The sequence below is a fragment of the Daphnia magna genome, linkage group LG2 (genome assembly GCF_020631705.1).
Source record: "Daphnia magna isolate NIES linkage group LG2, ASM2063170v1.1, whole genome shotgun sequence".
In the NCBI taxonomy this organism is placed as follows: domain Eukaryota; kingdom Metazoa; phylum Arthropoda; class Branchiopoda; order Diplostraca; family Daphniidae; genus Daphnia; species Daphnia magna.
In genome coordinates this window covers 3,226,072-3,252,723 of record NC_059183.1, presented here as the reverse complement: position 1 = coordinate 3,252,723, position 26,652 = coordinate 3,226,072, and the positions used below count along the sequence as shown (strand labels likewise).

Genomic DNA, 26,652 nt, shown 5'->3' with positions numbered 1-26,652 from the left:
CCCCTCGCAGATCCCAGAAGATTGCCGTTTCCAGTCGGTGATCAACTCTAAGATGTCAGATAGCTGCCCAAACGTACTTAACGAACCGATAACTACGGAAGAAATAGACAAATGCCTGCTGAAATCCAAAAGCAGGCCAGTCGGGATTGAATTGATTCATAACTCAATGCTGAGGAACCTGTCAAAAAGAAATAAATGTCATCTCCGGCAACTGTTTAACATACTGCTATCTTCAGGGCATGTTCCAGACCAATGGAAACAATCTATCGTGATTCCTCTCCAACAAAAAAGCCAACGACCCATCCGCTTACCGCCCAATATCGCTCACGACCTGCCTGTGTAAAGCCTTAGAGAGGGTAATCGCAAACCGTATTCACTGGTTCCTGGAATCAAAAGCAAAAATTAACAGACAACAAGCCGGTTTCAGAAGAGGATCCTGTACCGCAGACCATATTATTCAGCTGGAAACTGACATTAAACTAAGTTTCACCAAAAGACAGTCTACAGTCTCAGTATTCTTAGATCTAGCAAAAGTATACGACACTGTCTGGGCTCAAGGCTTACTTTTCAAATCGGCCAGACTCGGGATCACAGGTCCCACCCTCACATGGATAAAGGAATTCATCACCGGACGTAGCATGTGTGTAAGGATTGGCGATCAAGAATCCCAATTTAAAACAATTGAAAATGGAGTACTGCAAGGAGCCGTTTTAACCCCTATCCTGTTTAACATAATGCTGTCGGACTTCCCTCGCATCCATCCCCCACCAAAACCCTATTATATGCAGATGATGTTACACTCTATACAACCACGAGATCCCCAGCTGATGCCGAGATTACCCTGCAACCAGCACTAGATAAAATATATCGCTGGAGTCGAAAATGGAAGTTTAACTTCGCTCCGGCAAAATCATCCACCGTAATCTTTCCGAGATCATATAAACCAGGAGCCGACCCACTATTTTTCCTAAACGGACACCGTATCCCCATCTGTTAAATTCCTTGGGGTATGGTTTGACCAAAAACTCCTCTGGAAAACGCAAATCGAACAGGTTACCAAACATTGCCAAAATCTGAAAAAATTATTTACAATCATTGCCAATACAAAGCATGGGCCACCAATACAAACAATCCTACTCCTCTCTAAAAGCCTGGTTCGAAGCAAAATTGACTTTGGACTAATCGCCTACGGAAACGCAAGCAAAACAAACCTTGAAAAGATTAATGTCGTCTGCAAATCAATCGTTCGAAACATACTAGGATCTAGAAAATTCACACCAACAGAGATGTTGTATGCGGAATCCTGCCTTGAAGCAATTGCCGTTAGAAGGGGCTGGCTCACCAGCAAATACATCATTAACCTTGGCCACAAACCCAACAACCCGATGTACAAGAAGGCCCGGAAACTATACTTCTATCCAGATTTATACCCCGCAAGAAGCTCACCATGTCTGGCAACTACGATGGAAAAAATAAAAAGCCTAGACCTGGACACCATTCCAGATATAACCCCACTACCTTCGCACCATAGTTACCCCCCTCCTAGCAGACCACCGGAGTGCAGCACTTGGTGGTTCCCACTTTCGAAAAAATCCGCCATGGAGTGCGAAGCCCGGATAGTATCGACATTCAACTCCCTACTCGCAGAACAACCCGGCTCAACACTCTGCGGATACACGGACGGATCAAAAAGCTCAAACAACATTACCACATGCGCGGCTGTCTTTCCCGCGATCGACGTTATCGAAGCTTGGACGCTACGAAAAGACTCGAGTGTCTTCCCAGCCGAACTCCAAGCTATCAACCAAGCCCTACGGTTCGTGTACAACATGGAAAACAGCCTACATGCTGTCACCATTTTCATAGATTCCAGTCCGGCCATTAAGGCCATAACGTCAGTGGACCCAGCCAAAAATGAAGCAATCACTGACATCCGTGAACTCATCGGAAGCCTTAAATCGAGTGGCACTCGGACCACCCTAGCATGGATACCAAGCCATGTCGGGATTGAAGGTAAGGTCCTAGCCGACAAGAGGGCAACGCTAGAAAGTTTAAATTAATCGGTGCTGACACTGGACAACAACCTCTCCCCCAACGAAAAACTATCCATAATAAGGAAGAGCTGGGCAGTGGATTACTTGGCGAGTCTGAAAAAATGCCAAAAACGGAGCATCCAAACAATGTCATCCCTTAAACCCCGAGAATGGCACCGGCACAAGAACAGAAAAATCGCAATCTGTCTACATTGGCTACGTGCAGGACATCACTACCTAAACTCCTTCGCACAAAGGATCAACCCGGAGAACGACCCAAGCTGTCGACTGGGGTGCCAAGCCATAGAAAACTCCCAACATGTCCTACTGGCATGCCCCGTAAATGAACATTATCACCTAGAATTTCGGCTCTTTCTTGCCGGAAAAAATCTGGAAGCGAACTTGGACAACTTACTTGGCCTCAACACATCGGTTTCCATCCAAACACAAATTAGAATAAGGGACCTTTTGGCCAAGTTCTTAGCCAAAACTTCCCTAACCAATTGAATAAAAAAAAAATCATGGCTGTACTTGGCGGTAAGGATGATATGGTTTAAACGTGAAGGGGGAGCGCTACTGGGAAATCCTTACCGCCAAGTACAGCCATGATTCCGGAGCTGGCCGAAAGGAGCAGTGTAGTCGAATTCGTCTGCTAGAGAGGGGGGAGGGAAAATGTCGACTGCTGGGCTTTACGTGGAGTGAGCCATCTCCTTATCTCTGGCTAGAACTTAAGACAAAGTGTTTGGGTAATCAACATGAAATAGCCCAAGCCCCAGATTTCCAACTATCGCTTTAAAAAACACACACCTCTGGGGTGTTGCAAAAATGCAGACCTATTACTTACCCTACAGCGTAAAACCTTTGCATATTGTTGCGGGTGAAAATGGAGATGGGTTATCTCTTCGCAAAGATGAGTCACCCGCTTCTTGGACAACGCTGCGATCGTGGTGAAGAAATTATCAGGAGAGGTCCGCTCTAAGGAAGATACGGAGATACGCAGTCCAGAAGGGGAGTAATTTGCGCGACGGTATAAAACGCTGCCCCAAATCTGCGTTAGATGAGTCTTCATTGGGTGAGCTTCCGGAACCGGGCTCCGTTAGAGGTGTTCCCTGGTTTTCCCTGGTGGTCTTCAGACGCTTCTCCGACTTTGGGTAAATGGTTATCCACTTTATTTAATTAAAACATTGTTTAGATTTAAGTCATCACTTTTTGTATTCATTTTTGCTTGATAAAATAAAATAATTAATAAAATAAAACACCCGTGTGACAATATGCTTTTGTATGTGGGCTTCTCTTTCTAGTAGCTCTTGAAGCTCAACGACGTTTGTCACCCACTTCCTTAATTCCATCTTTGCACCGGTGAAACTTTTCACTACCAACTTAATTATGACACTCGCCTTGTTCCTTTATGGGGCATTTGATAAATAGTCGTCCTTGTACTCTACCGGCAGAAAGTTTGGAAATGCGTGGTGGTTTTCCGCACGTTTTTCCATGGCCCCTTGCGGGAAAACTTACCCTCGGTTTTTTCGCGATGACTTTTGTTGTAGAAATCGCATCGTATATTTTAAAATACACTTTTTTTGGCAAAATAATAAGCTATTTCCACCAAATTTGTAAATCCCCGTGTTGCTCTAGCCTTTTCGGAAAAGGCTAGTGTAAAATTTTGGAAACACATCTGTTTTCCTCAAAAGACTACGGTTAAAATTAGGGCGACTATAACATTCACTAAAATTCTAGAAAATTTTATTTTTCATTGAAACTTACACCATAAGGGGATAACATTTTCATCTACAAAGGTTTCAAGTTTAAAAAAAAACGTTTTTTAGATTTAAATTATTTTTTAAATATCATGGATTTTTTTGGTTCTTTCAGCTTCCCATACAAGCTAAAAAGTTAGACGTGGATAGCGAAAACGAAACAGATCCCGAATGGCTTCGGGCGAAAACCTGCATGATGATTGACTAATTCACTGACGTGAACGAAGGAGACTTGATGTTTAAAAGTCTAATCAGTACATTATCTGCTTTTCCTTTTATATTTTGCATGGATGACTCAATTCGTAGGTGAGCTGGCATGGAGACATGAGTGACGGGTAAATTTTGTTTATTCTAAAATGTCAACAAGGATTTACTTAATTAAATCCCTTTGAATGAAACAGCAATTTACGACTGTTTTCCATCTCGATGGACGGCTGCCTTTGCTTGTGGCTCTTTGTGCAGGGTGAACTCTATCCCACAGAATTAACTACATTGCCCTTCCAAGGCGATAATCGATTGCAAGAAAACAACTTAGGAGCCATGGCCTTGACAGGTAATAACAAAATGTTTAAATGACGCAATTATTGCTGTAACCAATGAAAACGACATGTAGCTTCCTGCAGTTGTATGGCCATACATCCAAATCACACAATGGTTTTGGTTGGAACGGATCAAGGCCAGCTGTGGCCAGTTAGCAACGAAGGCGAAGTTCTCAACTGGGGACCTGTGAACGCCCACCAATGTCCGATTTACACCGTGCAGTGGAATCCATTTCACCATCAGGTTTTTATTACCTGCGGTACCGACTGGCTAGTTAAAATATGGGACCAACGGGAGAAGTGAGTTGCGATTCTACGGTTTGATGAGCTATACGGTTTGAGGGGAATTAACATATAATTTCGTTTCACACTTGAAATGGACGCAGGGAAGCGCTAGTGGTGATCAGTTTGGGATCGTTCCTTGAACATTGTGCTTTCTCTCCGTTTAGCTCGACAGCTTTTGCTTGCATGTCGAGCAATGGAAAAGTGCTTATCTACGATTTGAATATTTGCCTGCACAAACCTTTGTGTAGCCAGCGGATCACTCCACAAAGAAGAGCACAACCGACCATTTTGAGCTTTGCACCTTTCCATCCAGTCATTTTGGTTGGTGATGACAAGTAAATTAATGCACTAATAAACCGATAATTGAATTTACTTATTAGAAATGTCTTTTTTTTTAAAGGGGTCATGTGACGTGTCTCAAACTGTCCCCTAACCTAAGGAAAGTTAGCCGAGTTCCCGAGAGCTCCAGGATCATCGAAGTCGAAATGGAAAAGCTCGAACGTGTCATTACCTTAATGAAAAGATAGTGTTGGATTTTCATGTTTTTTCTTCCATTGTTTTTTTCTTCTTTGCAATCTCTCTCTGCCTTGCTGGTTTGGATTTAAAAAAAATTCTCGTCAAGTTAATTTGCAATACACTACCACCAGCTATATTTCCTATATTTTGCCATTGATTCTATGCAATTGATTTCCAGAGCAATGTCACTGGTAAACTAAAACAAAACCAACCCCCCCCCCAAAAAAAAACGACCGAAGGCACTGTTACCGATTACACTGCTGAGTAACTGAAAAGACAATTCTGCATATGATATCCAATGCTAATCGATGGACGATGGGAGATCCAAATTGTTCTTGATGAACAATTGTGAACTTGATGTGCCAAGTCTTCCAATATATAGCTTGTAGAGTTTTTATTTTTAGTTGTTTATTAGAATAAGTTCTTTTCAATACACTGCACATCTTGAACAAAAAGTGAATTCGATAAAATTTCATTAGGTTTGCTATCGCACTAAATCAAAACTACGAACCACGATCCCATCAGGCCCTCGATTATATTATCCTATCGTAGCTTAGAAAGCAAAAGAAACTGGAGTCGAAATGAAGATGGGTGTAAAAAACAGAATGTCTGAAGCCTAAAAAATTACCGTCGTTTATGAAACAACGCACATAAAATCTGCAAGAAAACATCTTGTTTTTCTAGTGGCGCAACCGGTAAGCGCTTGATATTTGTTTCGGCATTATTTGTATCGCGAAACTGAATAATGTATAGCGTATACTGTTAATTTAATGTTTGTGCGGGTTTGCCTTTTTTTTTTTTAATTCAAATTTTTTTTTGTCTTAATGAATTAGAAACCGGCCTTCAAAGCTCGTATCGGCCATCATCTCTACTATACCGTACCGTCTTCGCCTGATAATTGTGGAGTTGCTTACTGAATAAGTGTAATAGTTTACAGGTTAGAGTTAATTTGAGAATAACTCTCAATAACGCACGGACAGGATTGACATCCGATTAGTAATAAAGAAAAAAAGGGTAATCAAAATGGTTTAAAATTTTGTTTGTAATAAACTGACAGAACAGTAAATTAACTAAGACAAGCCGAACAAGAACAATAAAAAAAAAATAATAAGAAAATGGGAAAAAAATAGAAGAATACTTGCTTAGATGTCTCCACAGTAGCACACTTCCAGAACTGGACCTGGACCTTTCAACGAATTGATTGTTCATAAAATGATGAGAAAGAATGCCAAACCTAAAGGCATTGAGAAAACAAGTCGAGTAACAACAAAGTAAACGAAAAAAGTACAATAAAGGACCTAACTCTCCAAAACAGGAACGGATATTTGAACTTCTTCGACATTACATTCCCAACAATATCGATCTGAGCCCCCATACCCCTACATGTCCCCACATTCCGATTCAAGATCTAAACCTAAGACTTAACCTAACTTAATCTAACTTAAATCTAACTTAACCTAACTTAAATCTAACTTAACCTAACTTGAATCGGATCGCGGAGTATGTCGGTGTCTGTGAGGCTATGGTCGACATTGTCAGGAAACGACTGTCGAAGGAATTCAAAAATTCGTCCTTCTGCTTCAGAAGTCTGATCCTTTATATATGGCTTTTTTCGTTACCATGTGTCGCTCGTTCTCGTTTTCTCAGCATGTTTCGGTTTGGCCTTCCTACTCGTTCATCTCTGAACAATCGCCGCCCAGTTCCTTTGGTTTGCTATTGGGGAAGGACATCTTCGCAAGTTTAGAATTAGAGGAAAGCCGAAAGAAGGGTAAACGTAAGAATTTTGATACACATTGTGTTGAAAAAGGAAAATAAAGACTCACTGAGGCACTTGGGGTACTGCAGCCTCAGCCGCCTCCCTTTGTGCTTCCATCGACCGGTGTTCTCCATCATGGGTGTTCTCGGATATTTCTGTGGAAGCCGCTTGTTGTTCTCGTGCGGCCCTTTCGGCTCTCTCATTCGCTCTTCTGGCCAATCTACGTTGGTAGGACGCATTCCACTCAGCCTTATGTGGTTTTCTCGTCCGGACATTGCGGACACGAACGTTAGCTGATTGATCCCCATAGCCTTGGGTATCATATCGTGGCAAGGCTCCATCACCAACACGATGTCCAGGGAAATGTTGATAGAAACATTCTTGTTACATACGAACACAATGGTAGCTGGGCATGGATCTATCCCAATAGTATGCGCCATTTGCATCGTAGAGATTGCCGTAATCAGGTGGGTTAGTGTAATGGCTCCATTGTTGAGGGACATAAGGTCTTATGCAATCCTTGATAAAAACCATTGGCAAAAATGGGGGAATGCCCGGCCCTTGCGGGTGATCAGGTAATAATGCACGAGTGCCTTCAGTCGCGCTGCTTGCCTCAGCCGGTTCATTCACCGATTCAATGGGACTACAAACGTCTTCGTTAGTGCCATTCGGTTCATTAACCTTCGGAGGTTCGCAGCTAGCAGCTTCATGGGTCGGCTCAGCAATTTCTACATCGATGGCGATTGTGGGCTCGTTTACGATTTCCACGGGGGCTTGCTCCTTTTCATTGGCGATTGTGGGCTCGTTTAAGATTGCCAAGGGGGCTTGCTCCTTTCCATTGGCGATTGTGGGCTCGTTTACGATTTCCACGGGGGCTTGCTCCTTTTCATTGGCGATTGTGGGTTCGTTTAAGATTGCCACGGGGGCTTTCTCCTTTTCATTGGCGATTGTGGGCTCGTTTACGATTTCCACGGGGGCTGGCTCCTTTTCATTGGCGATTGTGGGCTCGTTTAAGATTGCCACGGGGGCTTGCTCCTTTTCGATAACGGCCTTGTTGATTTTACGCACCGTAGGTTGGAAAGGTGGCTTGTATGTGCTAGCAGGAACAGGTCGAGCACGGAAAGGTACGGGTTTCGTCTTTTCTGGCTGCGGTGGTTTGGCCGCGTCTTTCTTGGCCGGTTGTTGAGGTTGTTGCTTAATTGTCTTGCGAACCGTGGCTCGCGCGTTGGCAGGTTTGGAACCATTGCTGGGTTTTTCAGGAGCACCAGAAACACTGGGGGCCCGTAATTTGGAAACAGCTTTGCGGTCACCGAAAGAATTGATCCGCGCTGATACACTTGGAAAATCTTTCTTCTTTCCTGGGAGAGGTTTGGGACTCGGAAATGACATATTGATAGGCATTTTCGATAACTTGTTAGTCGCTGATGACGAACTTAAAAGTCAGGGAAATATCGATCAATTCAGATTAGCTATGCGGCTGCCTATATTCATCTATCGCAGACAAGCTTTCTAGCATGTGTCATTCCAACTCGAAATTTTAATTTCCAAAATTAAATTTTAAAATTGTGGCATTATCTTTTATGTTTTCTCGCTCAGTATTTTTTTTCACAAAATGGAATATCTTTTCGAAACTGGCAACTTTGCCCATCAAAAACTAACTAATAGCTAGCAAGTTGAACTCTTTTAACTTTTTTAAGTGTAGGAATTAGGAAATTGTAATACCTATAACCTACTGTGATCGCTTTTAAGAGGAGTAAGAGGAGAAAATACAAGTTTTTGACAGAGATTTTTTTGTGTGAAGAGCGAGAGCGGAAAACGAGCGCGAGCGCGCTCGTTTTTTTTTTGCGAGCTAGAGTGAAAATCCGCTCACTTCGTGACAGTATTGGTGGTACTTTAAAGAAATAGGAATTGGTACGGTATCGGTCCGGTATTGATCCATACTCGATAGCGATACTTGATCTGCAAACGAAGTCTGTATTGTTTCTCTGTGTGACTATAACGGCATTGCAGATTTTAAGTCACAGGAGCTATTTTTTATGAAAGAATGCGGTATGCCTTTGAAGCCAATTGCCAATGCTTTAAAAAGTCTCTAAGGGAAAACAAAAAAATCAAGTTACAGCTGTATGTTACTTCCCATTTTTGGGATCAAGAGACAAATTGATGGCCTTAAAAATTCTGGGAACCTAAAAGTCTGTATATCTTTGGCTGCGGCTTTACTCGATGGCGTTTAAAATGGGTTTTGTAACTATTTTCTCCGTTATGATTTGCGTTTTGCTTCCGCAATTCACCCTAGATTTAAATTCAATGAAGTGGCAGATGGTTTTTCGTCACAAAAAGAAATTGATGGCGTGAAAACAGAAATGAAGGCTGAACTAAAAAAATTAAGTAATGGTCCAAGTTGATGTAGAGGACGAAGTTAGCCCTTTAGATCCTCTATTATATACCGATTGACTCTAAAGATTTTTTTTCCATTTCCTAAAACCTGTTTCAAACCCGCAAAACAAATTTTTCCTGGGGTATGATGTGATAGGTAGAATCTTTAAAAAGAAGCCGTGTAATGATTTGCGATCTTCTGATTCGTATCCCTATCTACGAAGGCTGTTTGTTCAGCTTCACACGGGTTGCCATGAAGTGCTGCCGTTGAGTTGCAATGAAATTAAAAAATTTGTTTATTTTTTTTTGTATCGGTAAGTGCCCAAAAATGTATCGGAATCTGCATTTCAGATTAAAAAATTTCGTGAGTATCGTTAACAACCCTTATTTGGAGCATGGTCGAAATGAAATCAATACTTTTTCCGCATAGGCCGTTAATCATGTTGCTCCTAACAATTTTGTGAAGTCTCAGGTGCGTATCTGGGTCAAGAATTTCAGCATGAATTGTCTTGTCCATACTGTTTTTATTCGTTGAAACGTCATTGGTATCTAACTACACGAGTAGTTGGACGTGGGAAAGACCGTGCTTTTGGAATTCGTTGACATGAATCATTGCAACAATAATCCCCAAAATTTTACGTTCTTGAATGGGGCACATTTAAGTTCTTCAAATTTCAGCCGATGAACGCTTGAAAGAAAAGCTGGCCTATTCTATGTAATTTGATAAGCTTTAAAGCTGTAGGTTACCTATTGCCATTTAGGGTTGCAGATAAAGTAAGGGAAAAGGTTGACTTTCCCAATAATCTGCAAATAGCTATCGAATCTTTGTACCGGTTGTCATGTTCCGGCTGCCATATTCTCTTTTTTCACTAAATTATTCAAATAATACTTAAGTCCATTGTACTGTGTGACGTATAGATCTGCCTGATGAGTCTGAAGAAAGTGAGAGGAACGCCGTATAAAGCTACATTGAAGTGTGCACGAATCAACATTCTACTGCTATAAAACTAGCATTGTGTAATTCTTGACCAACGAACAACTCAATAAAGGTGCAATAGGGTCTATATCAAGGACTTCTTCCGGTTCTAGTTCCACCTCTACAACGTTTGGTACACGATCTTCTGGAGTATCAAATAAAACTTGAGCTTCAAGGTCCATCATTTCGTCTTCTTGTCCACCGTGGTTTTCATTATTTTGGTTATTGTTTGGAAAAAATGGATTACTGTGAACCATGTTTTAATTCCAACCATTGTTAGCATTTGTAAAAAGTAACGGTCATGGGATTGCAAGTTTTTGGGTTATTGGTTCAAATGAATCGATTTCCTCTTCTTGGGATCAAGAGATGGCCACATATATCTCTATTTTCCGATGGAGCCCTATCAATGCTTTTGAAAACCACAGCAATTTCTTCTCCTATCGGTCTGATGTAGCGCCTCTTTTACTGTGTTTGACAATCGTTATCCATAATCATTCCAATTTCTATGGGTCTCCTAACCTCCACTTCAGCAAGAAGATCCTCCTCGGTTGCCATTTGGTTCATGTTTTATACATGATTACATATGGATTACACTGAATAAGAAGAGAATATAACTGTTTCATCAGAAAACGGGAACATCTTCCGTTGACAGGATTATTTGATCAAAATTCGTTCACTTGCCTAGAATCGATGGAGTAGGGAAGAGAAGGGTAAAACGGGACCCTGTTGTTAACGACAGAAGTCGTTAGTGATTAAATGTAATTTAATTTTCGTTTTTTCTGTATGTGTGTGTGTGTGTATGTGTAAGTTTGCGTTATAGCCGAGGGGCAGACAAGTCTGAACTTGTCTGACCTTGGCTGAACTAACCCTTTGTTTTTTGTAAAAGGTTACCCTCCCTTAAACTTCCGCCACCCCATTTACACCTAAAAGCTAATTGTCGCGTTAGCGCCCTTCTTTTGTTTTTTCCCTCCCCTGCATTTCCACCGTAGTCGATGACGGAGGAAAATGCAGCAACGAGGTTAGTCTGAATCGTTTTTGTGGTGGTAGCAGTCGCAACCTGTCGCCCAAACTTTCCCGTGTGGTAACCTCGTGTCGTGTTTAAATACATCGCAGAATGGCCCTTTTGGCCACTGAGTTAGCCACATCCCGTCTTCGTCGTTTTACTTCGGTGGTTAACATTTTGGTGCATCGACCGGGAACTTCATCGTTCGTGTTTATCTTCGCCATCGCCTATCCGTTCGCGTGGCCATTCCTCCCTGGGTATCCCGGCACATCATTTGAACACTTCAATCAGGACGTAAGCATTGTTAGCTGGCATAGTTTTGTCCGACCTATGGTGGTTGGTCAATTCTTGTCAGTATTTGCCTATCTCGTCCTATTTACCATCGTCGATACCTTTTCAGGGCCGTCGATTGGTAATTTTCGGTGTCCAACACACATTTGCAATCGTCGATACCTTTACAGGGCCGTCGATTGTTCATTTCGTTTTCGTCTGTGCACATTTCAATCGTCGATACCTTTTCAGGGCCGTCGATTGATCCTTTCGTTTTCGTCTGTGCATATTTCAATCGTTGATACCTTTACAGGGCCGTCGATTGATCTTTTTGTTTTTCGTCTAATCATCTTTCAAATCGTCGATACCTTTTCAGGGCCATCGATTGATCTTTTCGTTTTTCGTCTATGCACATTTACAATCGTCGATACCTTTACAGGGCCGTCGATTGTTCATTTCGTTTTTCGCCCGTCTTTAATATTTCCAATCGTCGATACCTTTACAGGGCCGTCGATTGTTAATTCCATTTTCATCCGTCATTTTTTCAATCGTCGATACCTTTACAGGGCCGTCGATTGTTAATTCCGTTTTTGCTCGTCCGTCATATTTTCAATCGTCGATACATTTACAGGACCGTCGATTGTTAATTCCGATTTTGCTCGTCCGTCATATTTTCAATCGTCGATACCTTTATAGGGCCGTCGATTGTTAATTCCGTTTTCGTCCGTCACATTTACAATCGTCGATACCTTTACAGGGCCGTCGATTGTCAATTTAGTCTTCGTCCGTCTCTCTAATTTTCAATCGTTGATACCTTTACAGGGCCGTCGATTATTAATTTCATTTTCGTCCGTCTCACACATTCTCAATCGTCGATACCTTTACAGGGCCGTTGATTGACAATTGCCTTTTCGTCCATCTCGCTTATTCTCAATCGTCGATACCTTTACAGGGCCGTCGATTGAAAATAGTCTTCGCGTTTTTTTTGTGCGCTGTTTATCGTCGATACCTTTTCAGTGCCGTCGATAATTACTAATTGAATCTCTATTTGATTACTTTAGTAAAACCGCTTCAACATTCCGCGAAAGAAGAACTCCGCGGCGGCTAAGCTGAAGAAAAAGCTGATCCGCAAAGGCATTCGGCAGGAACGATACCGTTTCCAGCATTTGAAAGATCGTGAACCTGCTTACCGAGAGACGGCAAGCGAAACAACAGCAAGACTCATTGCTCAGCGGAAACCAACCAAAGACAAGCAAGCTGTTATTCTTCCTGCTTCGCGTAACTAAACTTTTAAGGTTTAATTACACACAGTTTTCCGGTCAACTTTAGTTATTTAGAGTTGCCTACACCGGAGCTGCTTCCGAAAATTCCAGCTTCCCTAAAAAAAGCTGAATTTATCCTGAGCACCGCACCGATCAATCCGCCCAGCCCATTCCGTTCGTCAGTGGAGCTGATCGCTCCGCTACAAGCAACTGACCCAACTCCGAGTCGCATACGGCTGGATTATTTCCGTCCCGCAACTGGAAGAAAGATCGACATCCAACCACCAGAACCACCGGAAGCTTTGAGGGCAGCTTTAGCTGAATCCGCTCAATCATGCTGGAAGACTGGACCGCGGCTAGCTGATTTTAGTTCCCCGCCATCACCGAAGAAACCTCGTTTCTATCGGCCATATAGTCCGTGACCAGTCGAGCAGCTTCCGGACCCCAAAACTCCTCCAGGTGTTCCAGAGTCGGAGCCGGACGACTTGATCCCTAACCTTGCTGATTGTGAAGTCAGAAGTGAGGTTGGAGAAACTGAGGAACCTGCACCTGCTGAACCAGATCAACCCGTTAGGAGCTGGAGAATTCGTAACACAAGGACCCAGATCGTTCGCACGGTAACCTCAAGACAGCTTTTCCGAAAAACTGACCAACGTCCTCGAAGAGAATAATTCATTTAAATATTGTATGTTAATTCCCGTGCCGGTTTAACAATATAAAAGTGAAATTGAATTCCATCGCTTCAACTTGTCTTATTATAACGAATAGAGCAAAATCGTCAAGTAGAAGAAACTTTAAATTTACATTAAGCTTATTTACCTAGCGAAATGTCTCAACCACGGACACGTGACGGCAGCACAACTAGTATGCCAGATATTGGTATTCTAGTTCATCGTAACAGAAACGATACTGGAGTTGGCAGTCAAAGTGGATCAACAGAATCCAGCAACCGAGTATCCCTTACACCGCAAGAGCGCCTTCGAGCATTTGAGGTGGCACGTGTCGAACGAGACACATTAGTCGTTATCCTTGAGCAACAGTGTCGTGAGATAGAGCAACTGATTAGTAACCATGGGCGCAGTTCCATACTAAACCATCTTAATACACAGATCCATAGTTGTTTGGATCAAGTACGAGATGCCCATTTCTTGTACAATCAAAGATTATGGGAAGCCAAGAAGCCGATGACAGATGCCTATAATTATATTATAGGTATAGAGATTCGAGTCCGAGGAGTGTCACAACAGGTAGATCATTACCTTGATGATCGACGTAATTCGCCAGCTTCTACTGCCAGTTTTGCTACTCGGAGCCAAGCTGAGGAAGAATCTTTCTTCACCATGGATGGATATCGTTACAGTTCACGGCCGCAAACGCCTGATCCGACGTTAAGGCAAGCAATGGGCAGAACTAACGATCGATATAGATTCGATACCTCTCGACCTATATCAACGATTGGGAGCCCGCCCACATCTGAGTACAATCCTAGACCATTACAGAAATCGGGGAGAGGTGGTACACCACCTCCTTTAATGCCATCGTTCAACAGCGATGATTGGATCAACAGGCGTACACCTCCACCAAGGGGAGCTTCAGCGGGGTTCAGCCCAAATTGGCTAATGAATGCGTTACCACAGATAAAGATCACGCCATCCAATGGTGATCCAAAGGAATGGCCAACCTTTATCTCTTCGTTTAGGGACATGATCCATAATGTGGTACCATCAGACGCTCAACGCCATGCTTTCTTAAAGCAGTTGCTCACTACAGAAGTTCGTTCCTACATAGCTGAATACTTGGATAATCCGTCCACTTATTATGATGCCTTAGTAGAACTGAAAAAGCGATATGGTCAACCACAAGTGGTTGCTCGGAGCCATTTGATGGCTCTTATGAATCTTCCATCGATCCGAGATGATGATTCAGAGGCACTAGCCAAGCTCAATCGAACTCTTCATGGAGCCATGCATGCCCTGAGGACCTGCGGATATGAGCAAGACTTGGAATCGGGAATGACTCTGGAACACGTCGTCTCCCGTTTACCTCCGCGAATGAGAAGTAGCTGGGGCGTGAAAGTGTACCGGATGACTCCAACACGAATTATTCTCAAGGATCTAGCAAAGTGGATAGACGAGATGGTGATGGGTGAATTGATGACCACGCCGTTTACTCATAGATCACCAGCTCCACAGAAGGAAAAGAAAGCGGGAAGTGCCAACTGCTAAGCCTTCCACCAAACCAACTCCTCTCTTTGGTAAAGGTCCTGTTGTTTTTCACACCTCCACAACTCCACCAGTCAAGAAACCGCAGCAAAGTCCTCCCTCTGAGAGTAATTCGTCATCGCTGAAGAAAGGCGTTATTAAGAAGTGCATTTATTGTGATAACGCCCATTCGATAAAAACCTGTTCCACATTCAAAGATCTAGACGTTGTAACTAGAGTGGAGTGGGTAAAAGAGATACGATTATGTTTCAGGTGTCTGATCGGAACACATCGGGGAACTGAGTGTCCCACCGAAATCGTCTGCAACATTGGAAACTGTGGTCAACGACACCACCCCCTATTGCACGGAGCCCCTCGAGTTTATCCCGCGAATGCTTCAACCACTAAAAATGCAGGCCAGCCATTAAAAACAGGCCAGCCGTGCAATGACCATTAAAAACAGGGATACGGCTATCAACACTTCCCTAGCTATCGTTCCTGTGTTACTTCAAGCTAACGGGGTGGAAATAGAAATTTTCGCTTTTCTAGATCCAGGAGCGACCGTTAACTTAATTCGAGAAGATGTAGCCAAACAGCTCAAATGCAAAGGAAATGCAAGGAATGTATCCTTTGGCTCGTTTCACGGCCAAGACCCACAGTTTCAATCAACTACGGTTAGTTTGACTGTTAAGGCTCGTGATAGATCTTTCGAATCGGATTTAAAGCAGGTTTCTACTGTGCCGACTCAGTACCTTAAGTTACCATGCCCACCGAAGGAGTTAATGGAGATCCGAAGTCGTTACCCGCATCTCAAAGACGTAAAATTGGTTGATGTTGGAGAACCAACCATCCTTATTGGAGCGGGAAACCAATGGCTGCACTTACGTCTCGATGAAAGACTACCTCCTGTTGGAACCGACGCTCCCTTCGGTTTAATGACGCCATTTGGTTGGACTTGCGTTGGCGATCTAACATTAGGGACGCAGCAGCATGATTTAACGGATTGTCGTACAAACAAACCACTGATGGCGGTGCAAAAACTCTGCTACCTTGTACAAGAATCACCTACGGAAGCATTACTTTTGCGCCAAGTTGAGAAATTGTGGGAAACGGAAAGCTTTCCAATTATAACTCCGACTCAACCGCTAGAATCAACCGAGGATAAACTAGCGAGGAAGAAACTCGATGCCACTATTCAATTCGACGGAACCAGGTTTGAAGTAGGTCTACCATGGGTTTCAGAAGATATCGCATTACCCGACAATTATAATAGTGCATTGCGTCGACTTTTCTCCATCGAAAACAAATTCGTTCACAATTCTAATTTTGCTGAGAGATTCAAAGCCGTGATCGATGACTATGTGGCAAAGGGATTCGCGCGGCCTCTCAAGGAAAGTGAATTGAAGGGCACCTTTGGTAGAAATTGGTACCTTCCCCATCATGGAGTCGTAAATCCTCGAAAACCCGAAAAGGTTAGGGTGGTCTTCGACGCTTCGGCCAAGTACCAAGGAGTTGCACTTAACGAAGTGCTGTTAAAGGGTCCCAACCTTATCAACGATATAGGTGCTACCCTTCTACTCCTTAGAGAAAAGCCGGTGTCCCTATCTGGGGATATTCAGCAAATGTTTCTTCAAGTTGGCGTGAAGAAAGAAGACCGTTCCGCTCTACGATTCCTGTGGCGTCCACCTGGCTCTCAAAAAAGACCCACCGTATATGAAATGCAGCGGCAAATCTTTGGATCGGTTTCATCCCCTTTTATCTGCTCCCAAGTGCTTCGACATATTGCTGAACGAGTCTACAAGAACTTCTATGTAGATAACCTTCTGGATTCTTTTTACACCGAAGAGGAGGCTAGTCGAGCGATTAAAGACTCCACAGCATTGTTGAAAAGGAGAGGATTTCATCTGAACCCATTGCCCTCTTCATCTCGACGGGTACTGTCTCGTGTTCCAGAAGGTGATCGTAATAAACCTCACCTGACAGTGCTGCCACTATGTCGGATTTGTCCGTTTTTGTAGGATTTTCGAAGTGCTTGCATGACGTTTCCAGGACGTAAGATTTTGCAGGATTTTTGAATTTTTTGTCGGATTTCTGGTAATTTTTGGAACTTTTTGAATATCTGGTGATAATTTTATTAATCAAATGAAATTTTCAGTAGACGACAATTGAGACCACTGTGGCGCTGTTGTCTGGTGCTCTGAGGGGGTCTGAGCCTCTAACTCTGTAGTCTGTACTCTGAGTTTCTGATCTGTGGTCTTGTGTTGTGAATTTCATCATTTCTCTGTTTCTCTCCCTGATTATCTCCTCTCGTTTGACTGTTTGATTTTGAGACTTGTTTGAGTCACGTGGCCATTCTTTATGTGCTTTTCTGCAAGAAACATAAAAATCAGATATAGATAACGACAACGAGCACTGAATAGAAAGATATGGATGAGGTATTATTATAGACAGATTTTCTAAACAAGTGTGATGTAAATAACGCATGAAAATATGCATATCTTTTTTAGGAGTCTGAAGGTGAGAGTGGGTCCGAGGATGAGAGTGATTTAGGTTCAACCAACACCAACAGTGATGTTCGCCTTCCTCTAAAAGTTGCAAGGGTAGGCCTATATGATGAGAAGGAAACGTTATTCATTTCTATTTTTTAATTTATATATGTTTTCCAGGTTCAAGATGATTCTCAAAGCTGCGAAGAAGTTTCACAGCACAAATCTCCCTCAAAAAAGGTGAAGATGGGTTCACATTCTTTTAACGATGAGTTATTTTATTCATCTTCTAATATTCAACTCTTTGCAGGCCAAAGCTAAAAGCACAAAAAGAAAGAAGAAAACTCGTGCCAGCTCACGTTTCCTTGAAAGATGGAAACAAATCCCTGAATTTAAAACATGGCTGCAATCACGCCACAATCCTAGTAGGAATATAAGTACTGCCTACTGTACTGCTTGTTCAACTTATTTAATCAACTCAAAGAAGGATCTGCGAAAACATTGAAATACTCAAAAGCACATTCTTGCAATGGAAACGGTTGCTAATTGTTCGAAAGAATCCCAACGTCTGTTACAATACGTAAGCAGTGGTGAAGACAAGAAAGTTGTTTTAGCAACCATCCGGTTGTGCCTTTTGATTGCCGAGAAGAATTTGTCATTCACCCTTATCGACTGGCTAATTCCAACGTTAAAAGAATCATTCCCAGACCGCCTAATTTTGGAAAAAGTGATTGTGAGTCGTACTAAGTGTGGCAGTGTTATGAGATTTGGTGAATATTCCCTTATTCATTTGTATTTTGAAAATCAGTACGACAATAACAATTTTTCTTTGTTATTTAGGAATCGGGAGCTATTTGATTTCAACATTGGTTGAAACACTGAATTCCACACCTTGGTCTTTATTTATCGACGAGACCACAGATGTTCCAAATGGAAGATCTGGCAACGGGAGAGCAGACGATGGACGGGAACACTCACGTTTTCTTACCTGATCAATCCTGACGTTTTTTTTCCCTCCGCTGATTAAGTGTTGTAGCGAGTGGAATATAGGGGGTTAGAAAAAGAAGAATACATCTTTTGTGACCCGTAGCTCTCAGGTATAATTATTGTATTTATTGGCTCAACGTTTCTTTAAGGTTCATACAATACTGAACATAATGGTGCCAAAACCCGGCTGTCATAAAACCAGCACGCTCGTTTACGTTAAAAAAAAAATCGATCTACTAACTAATATCTTATAATTTACAGCGAAACCATATGTGATAAGTCGACATAATCTGTAAAAACAATGGAGTGTTATCACAGAGTTGACAGCACATAAGTTTGTCACGAACCACTCTGAAAAATATTGGTTGACACACCTTGCCTCTTCCATTCAATTGCATTACTGTTAAAAGATACAGCCTTAAGGCAAGTAATTGGCTCTCAAGAGCAAGAATTTGCAACTGACTCTTAAGAGTATAAAACTATTGGAGAAAGATATCGCAGAACCTTAAGGGACAAGTCGACCTCAATAAGGAACAAAGGTAAAAGAAATAGTACGAAACTCAAAAGAACCTGGCCTTAAGGCGTAAATTAATTCTAGATAGAGAAGAAAACTGACCAATTAAAACACGCCGTGTAGAAAGTAGAAATGCCAACATCTTCAGAAAGTGAGCTCGATGAGAGCACCTTGACGCCTGAAGAGGCTAAGCGTAACCGAAAAACATCACGTAACAAGTTCACGAGGCTTGCTAAATCCATTGAGAATGCAATAGCTCACTCTAAAAGCATTGAGGCCGTAGAATTACTGAAACAATCGCTGAAGGAACATTATGAAGAATGTATGCGAATGCATACAAAATGCTCAGCAGAGGTAGTGGCTGACCCAGATAGCGAGGAGAAGGAAAAAGTCGAGAAATGGGCCTACGATCTGGATGGAGCCTACACACTCGTGAATGAAGCAGTAGAGACATACGTTGCCAAAACGAACGCAGCCGACGAGCGATCACGCAAGCAAAAAGAAAAAGAAGAGACAGAAGAAAAAAACGCTCGAGTGGCCGCAGAGAACCTCATTGTGCAAAAACTACAAGAGGCGGAACAAAGAGCGGCGGATGCAAAAGTGGCAGCAGAGACAGCCAAAAAAGAGCTGAAACAGCAGCTGAGGATCACGCAGCCTCACTCATAATAATCAAAAACCAAGACGCAGCTCTTAAGCGCCGTCATGACCAAGAAGACGAAGAAATAGCGAGAAAACGGTTGGCGGAGGACACCGAGCGAGCTGAACTTCGTAGAAGATTGAGTACATCAACGACGAACCCAGTTCAGCAAGCCACCAACTCAACACCTAGGAATTCAACTCCTATTAGAAACGTCGGGTTCCAGAACGAAATTTCGCAAGTCGACCCACCTTCAACTTCCCGAAGATACGACACGACCGGAAACGGGACAACAAATGGGTCGACGATCCCCAACACAGTCGATGCTTGGATATTCCAGTCGTTCGCGCCGGTAGCTCAAATGACAGGAGGAGGCGACGCGATGATGACGATGGCCATGCTGGCCAAAGCAGCCACCTTTGGGGGAGAAGCTCGCGATTGGCCTATGTTTATTCAAACCGTAAAGAGCATGATTCACGACGTCTTTCCATCAGACGTACAGCGACTCACGATGCTATCAACGATGCTAGCGGCTCCTATTCGAGAGGGAATGAGCCAGATATTCAAAACACCACTGGCGTATCGAGCAGCTCTACACGAATTACACCGTAAGTAAGGCCACCCGCACTTGGTGGTCCGTTCGTATATTCAACACTTAATGGCCATCTCGCTCGGCGAAGGAGGATCCAACCTCGAGACATTTTCAACGCAGCTAAACGGTGCAGTCGCTACTCTGGATGCTGCTGGATACGGTCACGAACTGGAATCGAGCGTAGCTTTGGAAGGACTCGTCTCAAAATTGCCTACACACTTGCTGTCGAGGTGGGGAAGGAACGTAACGCGACTTTTTCCAAGAGTACCCACACTACGCGATCTGAATGCGTGGCTCGGCTTTGAGCTGATGGGAATGAAAAATATACAGGGCGTGATTCCGCAAACCAAGCCTCCAACCTCGACAATTGCCCCCCCGCAACACTCGACTCGCCAGCGTCACCAAGAAAATGGATTCGGTTGGACCCGGAATAGTAACCAATCGTTCTATCGTGCGGCAAACACAAACAAGACAACCCAACCAACAGTGAACGCGGTAGCTGCTGAACAAGGAGTTCTGAGCAAATGCAGTGTCTGCAATGAAGAGCCGGGTCACGCTCTGGAGCGTTGCACTCAATTCCTGGAAATGTCGGCCGACGACAGGGCGAAAGCAGTGTTCGACTTGGACAACTTCTTCCGTTGCTTGGGGCGCAACCACTTGTGCCGCGAATGTAAAAAGTCACTACGATGCGAAGTCTGCAACAACGCCTCACATCACACGCTGATTCACGGTGCATCTCGAGCAGCACCTGGACATCAAAGTCGCCCCTCAAGTCAAGGCCGACTCCGTCCATCCTCCAAGTGACGCCAACCAAACACCGAAACAACGCCGACGGGAGGAAACGACGCTCGTTGGTTTGCTGTTTCACCGTATGTACGCCTCCTCGTGCACAACGGCCCAAACGTCGTGTCAACCGTAGCCTTACTAGATCCCGGCTGCGAAACATCACTTATTTTACAGGAACTGGCACTTGTTTTAAATCTCACTGGGGAGCGAACAAAAATGAATCTGAAAACCTTTCACGGGCAGGACCCAAAACTAACCTTAATCAAAACCCACTGCCAAATCTCGTCTACGACAAACTCCAGCAGCAAGCTCACAGTCAATCCGCTAATCATCGTACCAGAACTTCAAATCAATAAAAGATTCATCAATTGGAAACAACACCAAAATCGCTGGCCAAATCTTAGAGACGTAGAGCTATCAAACTTTGACTGGAGAGAAGTTGGCATTTTCATTGGAGCAAACGTTCCTGAAGCTCTTCGACAATTAGATCTCCGACAATCATCAAACGGAAGCCTTGATGGAGTAAAAACACCATTTGTTTGGACGGTACAAGGAAACGCGCCCAACGAAGTTTGTCTCTCCACCACCGTCTCATGCAACAGCATCCAAGCAAAAGAAAACGATGACGTCCTCACGCAGTTTTGGCTGCAAGAAATGTGTGGTTCACTAGAAGACAATGAATAATATCATTGAAAGACGAAAACGCGCTCGCCATCTTAAAGAAAACGATCAGAAAAATAGGCAGTGCATCTGAACCAAAATATGAAATTGGGCTCCCCTTCCTGACGCCACCAGTTAAACTACCCAACAACAGGAGCGCCGCGCTTAGACGATTGTACGCAGTGGAAAGTCGCTTTCGCACGGACCCAGTGTACGCCCAAAAGTATAGTAAAGCAATTGAGCTATACATGGATATGGGGTTCGCTCGTCGATTGCAAATGAGTGAATTAAAAGGACCGGTAGGAAAAACTTGGTACGTTCCTCACGGACTAGTCGAACAGCCAAACAAACCAGGCATGCCGCGACTAGTTTTCGATGCCCGGAGCAAGTTCAACAACATTTGCCTGAATGATGCCCTCCACAATGGCCCACTGCTAATGACCGATATGTTGGACGTACTATTCTTCTTCCGAGAGAAACCACACGCCGTGAGCATGGACATTAATAAAATGTTTCTTCAAGTACGGGTTAGACCCGAGGATCAAACTGTGTTTCGGTTTTTCTGGCGACGCCCAGGAGACCCGGGCCCACCGATCGCGCACCAAATGTTGGTCCTCATATTCGGTGCAAGCCCTCTCCAACGTGTGCTGCTTACGTTTTACGCCACATCGTCGAGGATCACCCGGAATATGCTGACGTGGCTGAGCTTATAGCTAAAAAATTCTACGTGGACAACTATTTGGACTCGTTCAACACAATAGAAGAAGGAATAGCAACCTGCCGCAGGCTACGCGAGTTGCTGTTCCTGGGAGGTTTTGTCCTCGGCCAGATGGCGACCTCGGCCAGAGAGATTCTTCAGTCGCTACCAGCTACCGAGCGCGCCAATCCGGATCTCAACATAGACCTGGACGCCCTCCCGGTTCATCGAACCCTCGGACTGGAATGGAACGGCGAAGGAGACCATTTCTTCTTCACCCTCGTCATACCGACAGCGATAACGAAAAGACAAGTCCTGTCCGCCGTATCCGCGATCTACGGCCCGATGGGATTTCTGGCGGCAGTTACAATAACCGCCAAAGTATTGCTACAAGATGCATGGCGCGTAGGTCACGACGTACAGCCCGACGGACGGCGTCCGAAGAAATTGGGGTGGGACCACCCGCTACCGCCGAACTTGCAAGAGCGGTGGGACTGCTTCGTAAGGAGCCTGGAAAGCCTTCGGGAACTTCGGGTGCCACGTTGTCTCCGCCCAACCTCGTTTCCTGCAAACGACACGACAATCACACTTCACCTCTTCTGTGATGCCTCGTTATTCGCCCTGGGAGCCAGCTTGTTCCAACGAAGTGAGTGTCGCGGAATAATCGCTCTTCGCCTGGTCGCAGCCCGATCAAGAGTGGCCCCGGTAAAACAACAAACATTGACTCGGTTGGAGCTAATGGCCGCGCTGCTAGGAGCACGGCTCCTCAAACGGTATCTTCAGCTACTACAGCTTCCCTGCTGGTCGCATTGGTGTTGGTCAGACTCCGATAACGTTCTCTACTGGCTGCGTTCGAAGGCTACGCTATACGCCCAGTTCATCAGCAGCCGCAAAGAACAGATATTGTCCGTCTCACCTGCGTCCAGGTGGCGTCATGTTCCCTCAGAACTAAACCCCGCCGACGACCTAAGCCGAGGAATAGAAGCGAGCGAGCTGACGGAAGGCCACCAAAGCCTAGCAGGACCTGCCTTTCTGCTAATGGGAGAAGAGGAGTGGCCACAAAGGTTCGGAGGAGGAGCGGTGCAGCCGGAAGCCCTGGAAATCGTAAGACCAGTTGCTGTGTGTGAGGAGGTGAGGGTGAATGCCGTGGTGGCGACAGAAGCAGGAGCTTCCAGTCTTCCCCCTCCGACGATCGGCAATATAATCGAGTCCAGCACCACACTCTCCGCTCTTAAGCGATCCGTCGCCGGGTTGAATGCTGCCCCGGGCGAGGAGTTAACGCCGTCATTGTTGCGGGCTGGTCTAGATTGCTGCATAAAAATGGCCCAAAAGTCAGCGTATGCCAGCGAGATCAATGCGTTGGCCAAAGGCAACCAAATCGGACGCGATTCACCGCTTCACAAACTCTCTCCATTTCTTGATCCAGATGGTTTGTTGTGAGTGGGAGGACGCCTGCAACATGCCACTATGAACGAGGACGCCAAGCATCCAGTTATCTTACCCCATCACCAAAAGTTGACGAGGCTCATCATCGTCAACACCCATGAGTCTCGATTTCACGCCTCGACCGAAAGGACACTCTATGAGGTGAGCGCCACCTATTGGATCGTCAGAGGAAGAAGAAAGGTGCGCCAAGTGGTCAACTCCTGCCTAGACTGTCGGAAGCGACACGCGAAACCATTGGCTCCGGAAATGGCACCCCTTCCCGCCTGTAGAGTGACGCCTTTCCAACCACCGTTCAGCAATGTCGGGGTCGATTACTTTGGCCCACTGCACGTTCCAGTCAAGCGGAGTACGGAGAAAAGGTACGGGGTGCTATTCACCTGCCTCGTCACGAGGGCTGTCCACCTGGAGCTAGCCAACACCCAGGACACCGACTCATGCCTCATGGCCGTGCGTCGCTTCGTAGCTCTGCGAGGCTCCCCAAAGAACGTGTGGAGCGATAATGGGACCAACCTGACAGCCTGCGAAAAGGAATGGAAAACGGGGCTGGCAAGGATTATTAGCGAGGGCCGACTGGTGGCGGAAATGGCTGATAAAGGCCTCAACTGGCAATTCTCCCCTCCATCAGCCCCACATTTTGGCGGATCCTGGGAAAGCTTGGTCAAATCAGCGAAATCGGCGCTTAAGGTAGTACTGGGCACCACCACAGTGAACGAAGAAGTGCTGCGTACCGTCCTAGCAGAAGTGATGGCTATCCTTAACGCTCGCCCGCTGACACACCTGAGCGTCGACCCGGAAGACGAAAGCCCACTCACCCCCAATCACTTTTTTCTAGGCCGAGCCCACCCACACATTCTTCCTGATTTGTTCGATGAAGATGGGCCGCTGTCGTGCAAACGCTGGAAGCAGGCACAAGAGATAACCACCCGGTTCTGGCGTCGCTGGATGACGGAGTATGTACCGTCATTGACGGAGAGACGGAAATGGACCCGGAAGAGCCGCAACGTCCAAGTCGGCGACCTAGTACTCATCGTGGACCAAAATGCACCGAGGGGGACGTGGCTGACGGGTACGGTCAGCCGGCTGTTACCGGCGAAATCTTCACTGCCGTCCGGAGAGCAGGTGGTCCGGACCGTCTGGGTAAAGACGACGACCGGCGAATACCGACGGCCCGTCGTGAAACTGTGTCTCTTACGTCAAGCCACGGACTCCTCTTCCTGAGGAGGGGACTATGTTCAAAATGGAAGATCTGGCAACGGGAGAGCAGACGACGGACGGGAACACTCACGTTTTCTTACCTGATCAATCCTGACGTTTTTTTTCCCTCCGCTGATTAAGTGTTGTAGCGAGTGGAATATAGGGGGTTAGAAAGAAGAAGAATACATCTTTTGTGACCCGTAGCTCTCAGGTATAATTATTGTATTTATTGGCTCAACGTTTCTTTAAGGTTCATACAATACTGAACAACAGATGTTTCCGTCAGTGCAGCACTTGCAATAGTAGCACAGTTTTACAGTGCTAAAGACAAGCGTCTCATGGTTAGTCTGATAGAAATTGCGAACTGTTGCGATGCTACTGCCATCGGTATAACCGACACTGTTTTTGAAGTTTTTGAGAAGGTGGGCTTGAAAACTAGCATGCTACTTGGTTTTTGCGCCGACACCTGCAATGCAATGTTTGGTTCACACCACTCTGTGGCAACAATTCTTCGTGAAAAAATTCAGTCCATTGTAACTGTGAAGTGCAACTGTCACATGAGTCATTTATGTTCGCAAAAAGCATCGCTTGAATTGCCGAAAATTTGTGAAGACGTGGTTCGTGGAACTTGCACTCATTTTTCTCGGAGTCCCAAAAGACGAGAAGCGTTTAAACAATTTCAAAAACTTGTCGAATGCGAAGAACATATGCTGATATCACCAGGTCAAACACGATGACTAACTCTGGAGTATGCAGTAGTCCGTGTATTAGAGCAATACGATGCTTTGGTGGATTATTTTCGCGATTTGTGTGAGACACACCCAACGACTGCGAATGACGTTATTTTGTGTGGACTCGAAGATCCTTTTATTAAATTCTACCTGAAATTCTTGAGCTATGCTTTAAACCAGTTTAACGAGTTCAACACTTTGTTCCAGTCCCAAATACCTCTCTTTCATTTGATCAAACGAGAACACACCAGACTGATCAATATTTTTGCTCGCAATTTCATGGAAGAGGAATATGTGAATTCTGTGAATCCCTTACTTCTGAATCCGTTGGAAAGTGTTAAGTACTTGCCAGAGCATGAAATTTATCTTGGTAGGTTCATTTCTTATTATTTTGATATGCATGCTTTGAAAACTAATGAACTGAAATCTGTTTTCTCTATAAATAAAGGAGTAAGAGCAGCAGAATCGGTATTCGACTTACAACTCGAAACGAGGGTTCCTTTTCCAAATACGACTGGATCAAACACACAACAGACATCAAGTATTTTTAATTAAGCGTATTTTAAAGCACACTTTTTTATGTCTTTCGATGTCTTTAGTGGCCATGGCAATCTAGCTATTAAGTCAACATGATGCAGCTGCCCATGCACAACAAAGGGTGAGAATTGAAAAATTGGAGAAGGATCTAAAGCCACTGCGTCACAATTGCAGAAGATGGTTCATTGTGGCTATCCAACAACTTCAAGAAAAATTTGATTTCAGGGATCCTATCTACGAGATTACGGAGCTTCTTGATCCAGTGAATGCCAGATCGTTGAAACCAAAGTCTCTGACTTTATTGTTCAGGCGATTTCCAAACTTAAACACCATGTGTAACCGCCAAAAGGCGGACAACGAATGGCGTGACCACGCTTCCCTCCCACCTTCTTTATTCAAAGTCAAAACTTCCGA

At 44.5% G+C, this 26,652-nt stretch overlaps 4 protein-coding genes, 1 long non-coding RNA gene and 1 pseudogene across 5 annotated transcripts; all 6 read left to right on the top strand.

Annotated features, from left to right (window-relative positions):
- Positions 1 to 3,999: 3,999 nt before the first annotated feature.
- On the top strand, positions 4,000 to 5,266 carry LOC123469713 (dynein axonemal intermediate chain 1-like). The gene is made up of 5 exons (XM_045168914.1): positions 4,000 to 4,125; positions 4,192 to 4,343; positions 4,404 to 4,629; positions 4,716 to 4,949; positions 5,015 to 5,266. The coding sequence occupies exons 1-5, from the start codon at positions 4,115 to 4,117 to the stop codon at positions 5,139 to 5,141; spliced, it is 750 nt and encodes a 249-aa protein (XP_045024849.1). The 5' UTR covers positions 4,000 to 4,114; the 3' UTR covers positions 5,142 to 5,266.
- Positions 5,267 to 15,417: 10,151 nt separating this feature from the next.
- LOC123469622 lies at positions 15,418 to 16,989 on the top strand. The gene has a single exon (XM_045168718.1). It carries the CDS (start codon positions 15,418 to 15,420, stop codon positions 16,987 to 16,989), a length of 1,572 nt encoding a protein of 523 aa, XP_045024653.1.
- A 277-nt stretch (positions 16,990 to 17,266) lies between these two features.
- Positions 17,267 to 17,742, top strand: LOC123470032. Its single transcript, XR_006643455.1, has 3 exons — positions 17,267 to 17,406; positions 17,479 to 17,571; positions 17,638 to 17,742. It is a non-coding gene; the product is annotated as an uncharacterized LOC123470032 (long non-coding RNA).
- A 1,348-nt stretch (positions 17,743 to 19,090) lies between these two features.
- LOC116927514 lies at positions 19,091 to 20,991 on the top strand (annotated as a pseudogene).
- Positions 20,992 to 21,887: 896 nt separating this feature from the next.
- LOC123469621 lies at positions 21,888 to 23,770 on the top strand. Its single transcript, XM_045168717.1, has 2 exons — positions 21,888 to 22,088; positions 22,166 to 23,770. The coding sequence occupies exons 1-2, from the start codon at positions 21,888 to 21,890 to the stop codon at positions 23,768 to 23,770; spliced, it is 1,806 nt and encodes a 601-aa protein (XP_045024652.1).
- Positions 23,771 to 23,797: 27 nt separating this feature from the next.
- Positions 23,798 to 24,994, top strand: LOC123469620. Its single transcript, XM_045168716.1, has one exon. The coding sequence runs from the start codon at positions 23,798 to 23,800 to the stop codon at positions 24,992 to 24,994; it is 1,197 nt and encodes a 398-aa protein (XP_045024651.1).
- Positions 24,995 to 26,652: the final 1,658 nt, after the last annotated feature.